This window comes from Gopherus evgoodei, chromosome 2 (genome assembly GCF_007399415.2).
Source record: "Gopherus evgoodei ecotype Sinaloan lineage chromosome 2, rGopEvg1_v1.p, whole genome shotgun sequence".
NCBI classification, from domain to species: domain Eukaryota; kingdom Metazoa; phylum Chordata; order Testudines; family Testudinidae; genus Gopherus; species Gopherus evgoodei.
In genome coordinates this window covers 271,607,678-271,619,968 of record NC_044323.1, presented here as the reverse complement: position 1 = coordinate 271,619,968, position 12,291 = coordinate 271,607,678, and the positions used below count along the sequence as shown (strand labels likewise).

The following is a 12,291-nucleotide window of genomic DNA, read 5'->3' as shown; positions in this document are numbered from 1 at the left end:
ACAAAAACAAACAAAAAAAATCCTCCTGCGCCGCTCGGCCAAACCAAGAAAAAAAATAAAAACCCAAACCTGAGCGCCGTCCCGCCCCAAGCACGTGCTTGATCGGCTGGTGCCTGGAACCGGCCCTGGGGCCATTCCATGCAGCTCCTGGAAGCAGCGGCACTGCCCTCCTCTGGCGCTCTAATAGGAGTTGCAGGGGTGATGCCTGCAGATGGGGCAGCGTGCAGAGCCACCTGGCTGTGCCTCCATATAGGAAACAGAGAAGGGACATGCCGCTACTTCTGGGAGCCGCTTGAGGTAAGCGCCGCCTGGAGTCTGCACCCCTGAGCCTCTCCCCATGCCCCAACCACCTGCCCCAGCCCTGATCCCCCTCCCGCCCTCCAAAGCCCTCAATCCCAGCCCGCAGCACCCTCCTGCACCCCAAACCTCTCATCCCCACCCGAGCTCTCCCCCCCACCCCAACCCAGAGCCCCTCCTGCACCCTGAACTCCTCATTTCTGACCCCACACAGAGCCCACACCCGTAGTCGGAGCCCTCACCACCTCCTGCACTCCTATCCTCAATTTCATGAGCATTCATGGCCTGCCATACAACTTCCATACCCCGATAATAACAAAGTGAGTATAAAATACCACCAAATGAGAGTTCCCCTCTCACTTACACTGGTGGCATCATTTTATACCCATTGTGAATTCCTCTCCTTCTAGTGGCAATAACACAAAGAAAAGGTCTCTGTGATGGAGTGTCCATCCACACAAGGCCTGAAGGGGTAAATTAGGCCAATTAACCTTAGTCTACCCCTGGAGAAAACCTAGGGAGTGCTAGGGCCTAATGGCAGATTAAGTCTAGCTGGGAGGAGGGGCTGGGCAGGATCTATAAAGGGAGGAAGTTGGCAGGCTAGTAGGAGGAAACCTGCAGTTGCACTCCCTGGTAAAAGAGGAAAGAGCAGGAAGCTGTAAGGACAGAGTAAGAAGCAGTCCAGGGAAGGAGCAGTAAGGGCTTGGAGAGTAAAAGCCCAGAGCTGCTGGGTTGAATGTCCCTGGACTGGAATCTGGAGTGGAGAGTGGGCCTGGGTTCCCCTACCAGCCACTGGATCAGTTGCCCAGACCAGGCAGTGGGGAGCGAATTGCCTGGGACAGTTTGACTCAAAGAACTTGCATTACTTTGGAAGGGGGGAGGACTTTAATGTGATTTGGCTGGAGGGCTAAGCTATGAAGAGGAAAGCGCTGCATGAGAGCTATAGAATGTGTGAGGTGAAAGATTGATTGATTTAACAGTGGGAAGGGGCGTCAGACCAGGTTCCAGAGCTAATTCCCCAGATGAGCCACAAGGTGGTGCTGCTGAGCAGTGAGTGGACCAGTCCCTGTCACACACTCTCTTCCTACTCCATTACATGGACCCACAAACACACGGGGGCGGGAGGGTCTAAATAGTGATTTAGAGTGCAGTGAGCCAGGGTGCAAATCTACAGTGCACCACCTTGCTGTGCACTTCATGGGTATATAGTCATGCCCACACACTCACCCAAGCAACTGGAAAAAAAGCGCTGCTGCACCATAAATTAGAAGCAAGGTGTAGATCAGAGCGTGCACTTTTAAGAGAGGGCCAAACAGTGTCACCCATTTGTAACTCTCTTTCTATTGTTCTGAAGAGGATCTTCACCAGCTTTGCCCTTTTTTCACAGACAGCAACAGCAGAGTGTCCAGAGGCGGTCAATCTTGCCATTATATTTGGTACAACTCCAGATCATCACCAAGAGCTCACCCTTGCTCAGCTGAGATTAGCAGCAGTACTGGTCTGTTGAGGTATCTGGCATATTATTAGATCACCATTACTTCCAATTAGGCCTCTAATCAAAAATAAATTAATCTGAACCAAAATCCAATCAGTGTGTCCACTAAATCTGCGAGTCCAGACACAAGATAATTTGGGCACCTGCTATCCATAACCTTACAGACACCAAAGGAGGAGTAAAGAGAGCAACTAATGACTTGTTTAGATTAGGAAACTTGCATGAATTTGTGTGTGTTTAGTTAACATGAGCTAGCTCAGCTGATTTAAATTTGACCACATTTCCTAATGTAGATATAGGGCAAAACCACTAGCTTTACTATGGCAGGTCAAATTAGATTATAACTTCCATTAGCGAAACCTGAACTAAATTCAGCTTTGTTCCCTAGTCAAGACATGCTTAAGGTAGCAAAGGACACTGCAGAGGACCTAAATGATATCTCTATAACAGCCTTCAACACTGAAGGTGGGAAGATGCCTACCTTAGACCTCCTCTTTTTAGGTAATGAAAGAGGAGACTGAAACAAATGGATAGTAAGCCACCAAGATTGAATTGCATATATCCAAAAGTTCTGAAGGAATTTTAAAATGAAGTGACTGAGCTATTGAAAAAATTGAATGAATTAAAAAAAAAAAGATGCTAGTGATGATCCTGGGAATTACACACCAATGGTCTTACCCCCAGTACGAGATAAATTGGTTGAAACAGGAAATAAAGAGCTTTAGTGGAGGGCATCTTCTGCTGAGAGAAAAGGACACAATAATGAATCCTCTGTTGAGATAGTCAGATGCAAACAGACACCTTGCACATGATGTAAGAACAAAGCAGTACAGCTTCTGTAAAGAAATTTCTAATCCACTGGAATTCTTTGAATGTATCAGTGAAGTATGAGTAAAGGACAGCTGGTAGATATATGTGGACTTCAAAAAGCTTTTGACTAAGTCTTTCACAAGAGCCTATTCAGGAAACTAATTAGACATGGGATGAAAAGTAAAGTAATAGTATAACCTGTCTATGAGACAGAGTAGGAATAAATGGCCAGTTTTCAACCTGGCGAAATATTAGCAGTAGGGTGCCCTAATGATCTGCAGTGGGAATAATATTGTTTAGCATAGTCATTGGTTTGGAAAAGGGGGTAAACAGTTAAGTGGCAAAATCTGTGGATGATGCAAAATTATTTAAGAATCTGATAGTTTCATGACTAGAGAAGAGCTGTGAGGAATGCCAGAGTGACCTAACTAATTTACGCAAATGGGCAGCACAAATACCAATGAAATTTGATGACTAATGCAAGATAATGGACTACTCACATACATTGCTGGTTTCTAAATGAATGGTAATCACTTAAGGATAAAAAGTGGAGGTCATGCTGGACAGTTTAATGAAAAATTTGCTCAATGCACAACAGGCAATAGCAGCAACCAAAATACTCAGGTAGAAGTATACTAATTCTATTATACAATACATGGCTCACCTGGAATACTGCATTCAATTTCTGGTTGGTCACCTCATCTAAAAAAATGGGGGTGGGGATTCAGAGAAGAGGACAAAAAATGAGGAATGGTGAGACCTCCATAGAGAGAGATTGAGAAGAGTAAGTGTTCAGTTTAGAGACAGCACAAAGATATAACAAATGAATGATACACAAGAAAAGAAATCAGGCACTCATGGTTACCCCTTCTCATAATATATGAACAAGAGTGCTATCCAATGAACTAAAAGCCAATATATTTAAAACTGATAAAAAGAAATATTATCTTTAAACCAAACTACATAATTAATCTAAAAACTCAATGCCACAGACACAGTGAAAGATCTTAGAAGAATTCAAGAAAATTAGACTTATATAAAGGATAATAAGAACATCTACTGATACAGTAGACAAGGTAAAAATCAGAGACAAATGTTTGTTTCAGGATGTTTTACTCTATAGTCAAGGACAACGGTTAGGTGGAAAGTATTGCATCCCCTAAAGGCAGGTTATTCCAGAACTGTTTCGTATGTGGCTTCTTGCACTTTGCTCTGAAACATCTAGTTCTGTCCTCTGTCAGACACACAACACTGGACAAAATGAACTAATCATCTGATTTGGCATGGCAATTCCTATGTTCCCATTATGCATCATCCTATGATCCAATTATTACTTACCTCAGAACCATCATCCTTTATCTTAAATTTTCTTAGTATCACTTACATCCCCTTCTTTCCACCTGAGTGCTTTTCACTACAGAGCATTGAAAATATTGAAAATACATTGAACATATTTGAATGCTGACTATATTTTAAACAAAAGCTTTATTTGTTGAAACATTGAGAAATTTATTTCAAAACACAAGTTTTGAAGTCAGCTTAAAAAAAAAATATCAGCAGAATTGGAATGCTAACCAAAATATGACTACAGGTTACAAAGCTTATTGTAGTAAACACAAATGAGTCTCTATTGTGTGTACAAATTACATGATGAATTGTTTACACAGACAGAACCAACACATTTAAATATCGCAAAAGAAACCACATAGTAACATTAAAGGAGTTTTGTCTACTAGTGGGATTAGGAGAGGATAAAATGAATGGCTTTTTAGAAAAAAGAAATTATGTATTTTCAAACAAATAAAGAAAGTCTATTTTCATAATTACAAAAAATACTTAAATTGTATCATAGTTCAGTTCCTCATTGCCAACATGGCATTTATGTCCCAAATGAGATTCCGTAATTGATCCATAATTTGCTTCAGCTGCTGATTCTTCTGTTTCAGCTTCTGTGAAAAGAAAGAATTTATCAAGTGGTGTTTGATCAAGCCCAGACTATGTAATTGGAATTTCAATTTAAAAAAAATGTATTCTCACACACCAATGCTCCCATCATCATCAACTGAATGCCATGCTCTCTTTAAAATGTGCTCTTTAAGGATTAGAAAAACCAGCAATTAAGGAGTGCTATAGGAATACTGTTTCTTTTCACAACAGTCTTTTGGTCAGAACCCTTGTCTCTCACACCACAAACAAGCTTCTTTAAAACCAGAGTGATTGAGGGCACCAGAAGATATTAGCAAAGTCCTTAAAGCAACAAAAGCATGCTTCTGTAGGAAGAAAAAACTGCACAGTCTGAACTAGTTAAAAGGTCTAGGGGGAACAGGTAAATTTATGTGAGCATATTTTGTGTGAATTGAATGCTTAGAAAAGTGGTGGATTAGTAGTACAGTAGAACCTCAGAGTTACAAACACCAGTTAATGAACTGACCGGACAACCATACACCTCATTTGGAATCAGAAGTACGCAATCAGGCAGCAGCATAGACACCTCCCTCCCCACCCACTCAAAAAAGAAAGAAAATACAGTACACTACTGAGTTAAACATAAACTAAAAAAAAAATTTGCAAAGTTTCAAAAACATTGACAAGGTAAGGAAACTGTTTCTATGCTTGCTTCATTTACATTAAGATGGTTAAAAGCAGCATTTTTCTTTGGTATAGTAAAGTTTCGAAGTTGAATTAAGTCAATGTTCAGTTGTAAACTTTTAAAAGAACAACCATAATGTTTTGTTCAGAGTTATGAACAACCTGCATTCCCGAGGGGTTTGTAACTCTGAGGTAGTCTGAACCAGGCATAGTTTGATGAAGAGAGGTGTTCAAGTTTTTTCAACAGCTCTCCCAAAGCACCTCAACCCTGATTTATAACTGATGTGCAGGCCAGCAAACAGGGCATCCTATTCATTCTAGATTCTGAGCTGCACAAATACTCTAGGGATTAGGGGACCAGCAAAATCAGGGCTTGTCTGTAATTACAGTGCTGCAGTTGTGCCACTGTAGTGCATAGTGAAAATGCTATCTATGCCAACAGGAGAGCTTCTCCCAGCAGCGTAGGTACTTCACCATCATAAGGGTATCACTTTAGAGCGTCTGACTGGTCAACTAGGAAAAAACAGTCTGAGGCAAAAAAGACTTCATACCTAGGGGCTGTAACAAAAGCCTCTAAACCAGTGGTGGGCAACCTGCGACCTGGTGGGCCATGAGACAGTTTGTTTACATTGACCGTCCATGCATCAGGATACTCCTCTTGGCGTCACCAGTAAAAGCCAGAGGAGAGGAAGAACCAATTCATCTGGTACCCAATCTGGAGTTGCCAGAAAGATAATAAAATGTCAGTACCTGACCACCTTCCACTATGGGTTTCCTGTCTCAGGTTATTCTCATAGCCTTACATTCTCATGAATTTACCCACACGGCAGTGGAGCTTTTCTGTCAGGGGTTGCTTGCTTAGCCTTATGCCCTCCTGGGGTTCTCAGAAGGCAGTGGGTTTGATGAGCTGCAGAGAGTACCATCTACTCTCATTACAGTAGCAGGCATAGCCTGACCTGAGAAAACTCTGCACTCCCCAGCTCTGCCAGTGCACCCCAATGCCCTGTGCACTGGCAGAGTGGGTGGAGGGGGAAGAGGAGAGGTAATTAGGGGGTGGAGCAGTGGGGGAACATGTTAAAGTAGTAATGGGGCTGCAGTAAGGGGAAAAGGGTTTATGAGGAGGGGGATAAATGGGGATGGGTGATAGGGGAGGGGAGAAAGTTTGGGGGCTCAGCTGAGGGAAATTTGGGACAGGGAGACTGGGGAAGACTAAGGACAGGGACATTCTTTCTTCCCATGTGTTAATGCCGAGATCTGGAAAGCTCTTGCCCCTGTAAGGGGGTCTGAGCCCCCCCTCCCAACCCTTCTTCTGTGAACTGGGATTTGGAGGGCCTAGCCCCTTTGAGGGTGTCTGAGGCCCTCCCACTGCCCCCCATGAGTGTCAGCGTCTTCATGGGCCATGTCCATCTACAGGCATTGGCTTCCCTCCCCCTTATGTGAGCCATTCTGGGGGGCTTGCCATTTTGGAAGGGTCTGAGGCCTCCTCCTTGCCTCCCCCCCCAAAGTCAAGATCTGGGGTAATCCTGGCTCTTTGGGTGGAAAGCTGAGAAAGGATATACTTCACGCATATCACAGATTCTAGAGCACTCAGGAGGGGAATGAGAACCCTCACTGAGGTGAATGGGGCAGTTCACATGTCTCAGAACCATTGCTTCACATTGTATTCATTGCAATGGGGGGTTCTCATTTGGTTGAGAACACCATACTGAGATGGATGGGCCACTTCACATCTTTCAGAGCTTCCTATTCTGCAGGTGGATATGTAGTGAAGCCCTTTCTCTCCATCGTCCCTCCATCCTTCCTGTTTAAAGGATGATGGCTCTCAGGCCTGGTCTATACTACAAAGTTAGGCTGATGTAAGTTGTCTTATGTCAATATATTTGTGCATGTGTCTACACTCAAATTTGTCTCCAGCTGGTGTAAATGCCTCATTACAGCAATGCAGGAAAACCAGCTCCCCAAATGGCACAGGGAACAAAGACACAGAAACACAGATATCAAGAAAAAGATTATAGAGGGAATGCAGGCAAAAGGGGTACAACAGCAGCACCATGCAAAAGTGCCAAGCTGCAGACCTGTTGCTTTTACTATAAGCAGCATGCCATTCTTGGCAGAGATTGCACCAGCATCCTACAGAACATGAATACCTCAGAAGAGACAGAGACAGATCCCCGCCATGAACAGCAAGGAGGAAGAGGAGGGAGAGGTGGTGGTGAGGGCTCCAGTCAGGACCTGTTTGAGATTCCACTCCAGTCTAGCTAATCCCACCAGTTGAGAACAGATAAGCATGGTGCCGGAGAAGGTATATGCATTCATTCTTCTTTAGAATGTTTAAAGATGGCACTTGGTTCATCCCCAAGTTAACAAGACCCAGGTGTAGACTTTCCATTGTTTTATTCATACAAGAAGAGGCAGAAGTACAACAGAGATAAAGCCGGCATCTGCTTTTCATTCCTCTACTGAGTTGGGGGGAGCAGGCATGCAGAGCACTTGTTTATGTATATAAGGATATCCCTTGTATCCTCCTGAGAGATCTTGATGAAACTTTCATGGAGATCCTCACAATCCTCTCTAGAAGGTATCTATGGATAGATGTCTTATTTCTTCCTCCATGATAGGATGCTTTCCCAACCCATTCCACAATGTGTTTGGCTGGCACCATTGCAGTAAACAGGCTAGTGGCATATAAACCCATGTGGCTTCAGAATGCCAGTAGCAGCTTTGTTCTTTGTGCCTTTGTTAACCTCAGGAGTGAGATATCTGCTAAAACCACCACCGCCTATGGAAAATACTGCCAAGATTCAATGCTGTTGCCCTATACTTGTATCCATGAAGCAAGGACTGAAATTTTATTGTTTTGTGTAACTAAAACTCCTTCTGTTCCCCACCACCCCTGATAGGCTATACTTACCATGGCTGGGGATGGAGAGCAGTGCTGTACAGAGGCGTTCCAAAGCTGAAGTGTCAATAAGTATCTTTTAAAAAGATTTTATGGGAATTAGTTTCAAAACTCCCTTCTCTTATCTTTTCCTTTCCGTTGTGACTGTAAATCCAATGATACATCTGTCTGTTTTTATCAGCAGTTTCTGCCATTGCAACCTTGAGGAGTGCCTCCTCCACTCCCCCACAATGCCTGATCCCGATGAGGAGAAAGAAGAGCACTAGGGAGGATATGTTTTGCAAGGTCCTGCAAGCTTGCTGCATCAGACCATGAACAAAGGGCTTAGAAGGACAAAATGGCAAACTGCCTAGAGAAGGAAAGAGTGGACAGGAGAGAGCCCAGAGGTCCCAGCAGGAAAAGGACAGTGGGACACACTAGTGCATGATGGGTCTTCTCAGGCAGCAAACCTAAATGCTCCAGACCCAGGTTGATCTACAGGTTCAAATATCTCAGACTTTCCACTCTTTGCAGCCCTTGGAGAACTCCATAGTTGCTGCTCCCTATGCCCTACTACAACTGACCACATGACATCACGGGCCACATCATTACCCCATCACTCCAAGCTGGGGGACAGCATGGAAAACCACAGCTTCACATACACTGACCTGTGAGAATTATAATTTGTGTACGTGTGGCCACAACAAACTACATTTGTGCACTGAAATGGACAGAAATGTTTTCTGCCTTTTCAATTTCTAAGTCCCATTCTGTTAATCTATGTTTATAGTCTGTATTGCTCTGGCTGATGGTTTTTGCACTGCCTGTTGGTTTTTACACATTGTTTTTCTGCACTGTTTGTGCCAGTTAATAAACTTCTATTTTTGGAGAACACACTTATCTTTATTAGTTCACAACACATATTGCAAAATACACATTACTCAGAGCACACAATACATGTAAATGTACAGCAATCATTACACAACTCCTAGCAGCACCCAATGCTCCAGGTCCAGAGAACAGTCCAGCATGAACATTACTGTGGATGACCATGCAAATGCCTTTTCAAAGCCTCCCTCAACTGCATAACTCAATGGTGAACTCTTTTAACAGACCTTGTGTCTGGCTGTTCAAAGTCAACAGACACCTTCTCCACCTATGCCTTCCACCCTAGCCACAGCTTTTCCTCCTTTGCCTCACAGATATTATGCAGGAAACAAGAGATAACTATAACTATATGGATATTTTTCCTCACTGAGATCCATTCTAGTAAGTAAACATTGCCAGCACTCCTTCAGTCTACCAAAACCACTAACAATCATTCTGCACCTGCTGAGCTGGTAATTGATTCTTTCCTTAGTGCTGTCAAGGTGGCCTGAATATGGCTTCATGAGTCAAAGGAGCAAAGGGTAGGCTGGATACTCCAGAATCACTATTGTGATTTCAATATCACCAATGGTAATCTGTCAACTGGCAAGTAATGTCCTTGCTTGCAACTTTCTGAATGGTTCTGTGTCCTTAAAGATGCAAGAATCATGCACCTTCCCTGACCAGCCCACACGGATACCAGTGAAGTATCCCTGGTGATCACCAGTGCTTGCACATCCTTAGAAGAGCAGCCCTTTCTGTTGACGTGCTCTGTGACAAGTTGTACTGATGCCAAAATAGCTGTGTGCATGCCGTCTATCACCCACTGCAGTTTGGGAATCTCACTGCTTCAAATTCATCCATAATGTCCTGCACATTGCAGAGAGTCACAGTTCTGCTTAGCAGGTGATAATTAATGGTCTTACACATCTGCATGTCAAGACCCTCCACTGTCAATTTTCCAATTCCGAAATTAATTTCCACTGACTGGTAGCAATCGATTGTTGCAAGCTCCCAGAGTGTGATCACCACTCACTTCTCTACAGTCAGTGTGGGTTTCATTGTGGTGTCCCTATTCTGCAGGGCTGGAGTGAGCTTGGCAGGCAGATCAAGGAATGTGGCTTTTCGCATCCGAAAGCTGTGCAGCCCCTGCTCATCATTCCAAACCTGCATTACGATGTAATCCCACCAGTCAGCAGTGCACCACCATCGCAGCTGCTCCATGAATGCCACCAACCATGTTTAATTGTTTTTTTTGCTATGTCCCTCAGCAAACTCTCCTCCAAGAAATTGTTAGGTCCCCGCTTGCAGTACTTCTTGCAGGCTGCAAATACAGGAGAATTGTGGTCTTGTATTTGCAATGCTTATGAGACTAGTGTTAGAGCTCTGTGGGTTCCATGTGTCTGTCAAAGATGGAGGACATTGAAAAGTGCTGCATAGGTTTGTGGGATTAAAAAAAAAGGCATGGAAATTATGAGATATGCATGGCATTATGGGATGGAGAAAATTGCATGTTGGGAACTTGCGCGTGGCACAGATACCAACCTGTAGTGCACCCCACTTTACATTGATACAAGCACTCCTGTTCAGCACGCACAGTGCCGATGCAAACAGTCAAGCATGCATGTGCATAGTGATATACAAACTTTGGCAGCTGTACATCGATGTAACTTGCATTGACCAAAATTTGTAGTGTAGATGTGGCCTCAATGCTGAATGTTTGCACAGATTTTCTTAAAATTTGCTATTATTTGTAGGAGTGCAAAGAAGGATTAGTGACCTTCATTTGAACCAGAGAGAGGTAAACCCTGAAAAAACGGCTGTTTTTCAAAAAGTTGTTGTTGTGCAGAACTAAAGATCAAACTATTGTTGTGATACAGGTTTCTATCAGTCAGTTTTTACCCAAGGCACTGCATGGCACCCACTAACTCTTTGGGGGATCCAAATTGTGAACGGTATTTAAGAACATGTTAACTTCCTCATGTGCATAGATGTGCAATCCGGAAGGATTAGTATGCATGCACCAATAAAGAAAAAAACATGAGACGGTGTCTATACAGTCACTGTATGCTGGTCTGCGTAGTTGCAGGGAACGTGCTGATGCCACTGCTCCTGGGGGACACCAAGCCACTGACATTTCTAGTCTGAACCTTTCTATACCTTTGCAATAAAAAGATTAATAACTTATGTTACTTTCTACAAGTTTTCTTTGTCATAATATAACATGTTTTTATTTTATGGGGAGCTTTACTCTGAAAACAGCAGAACAGTCAGCAGCAGCCTAACCAAAGTTTTTGTTGTATTGGATGGAGAGAAGTCAGAGGCAGAAGACTGTGTGGGTGAGGGAAGGGGTAGGAGACAGGGAGAGAGGTTGTGGTTGTGGAGGGGCTGGGTAATGAGGATAGGTGATAGGCAATCCTTAAACTAGTTGTTTCAGAAAAGCTGTATTTTACTCACTGCTGGGGTAGGGGAGTAACTACTTCCTGATAATGAAGCAGATTAAGGTGGCATTTCCAAAGACACATACTGCAGAGATTTAGAATTGACAGCTGCCAGTGTTGCCAGTGTCAATTCTGGGCAACTCCCAGATCATAAGGCTACAGAAGTTTGCAGGAGAGCAAGGAGTACACCATGATATGGGGATTTCTGACTATCGCATGATTTGGTTCGGTATGCAAATTGTGGGATATGTAATGCACAAGTGCCTAAAAAACTATTAACTTGTACCAGCAACATATATTTTCCTGTTCAAAAAACTAAGAAATTCAATGGCAAAAAAGTACATTAATGGAGACTTAAGATTGCCTGGTGCTATGTTGTCCCCTTGCAGAACACTGAGTCAAATGAAACACAAATTTCTGAAAAACCAGGACATGCAGTTAGGGTTGCCATGCAACCTTAACTCTGTCCTCTTTCAGCAATGCCTCAGTACATCCTATTAATACCTCTTGCTGAAATGTACAAGCTCTTCACCTTTTATAATTCATTCCCTCATTCATCAGATTCCATCTAATACTATTAAAGGAGACAAAAAAAAATTGCCCACACTATCTTCCCTTTGGCCCCCTGTAGCTAGCAGTAGCCAATGGAAATTATTTGCATATGCTGTAGGCGCAGTCAGCGTGTAATGTGTACCTACACTAAATGGTGGAGGCAGTAGTTAGGCCTGCTTGGTAAAAGCGTGTTTGGGATATGAGGACATGCGTGGATTACTTTGCCATGTTTGACAGAGCTGTGATTACGATAGGAAATCTATGTTTTATACCCTCATGTGTGAGGAAAGCAATATCTGCACGTATTCCTTCATGATCAAGTATGCATCATTTGCTGAATTGTGTAGGTTGTCATAGCAGGA

General features: G+C 43.3%; 1 protein-coding gene across 1 annotated transcript in view; it reads right to left on the bottom strand.

Moving 5' to 3' along the window:
- Positions 1-4,068: 4,068 nt before the first annotated feature.
- The window catches only part of MED30 (mediator complex subunit 30), a 28,385-nt gene continuing 20,162 nt past the window's right edge, over positions 4,069-12,291 (bottom strand). Inside the window, exon 5 of the mRNA XM_030553737.1 lies at positions 4,069-4,551. Within this exon, the coding sequence (XP_030409597.1) occupies positions 4,456-4,551 (96 nt within the window). The 3' untranslated portion in view covers positions 4,069-4,455. The remainder of the gene's footprint in view (positions 4,552-12,291) is intronic.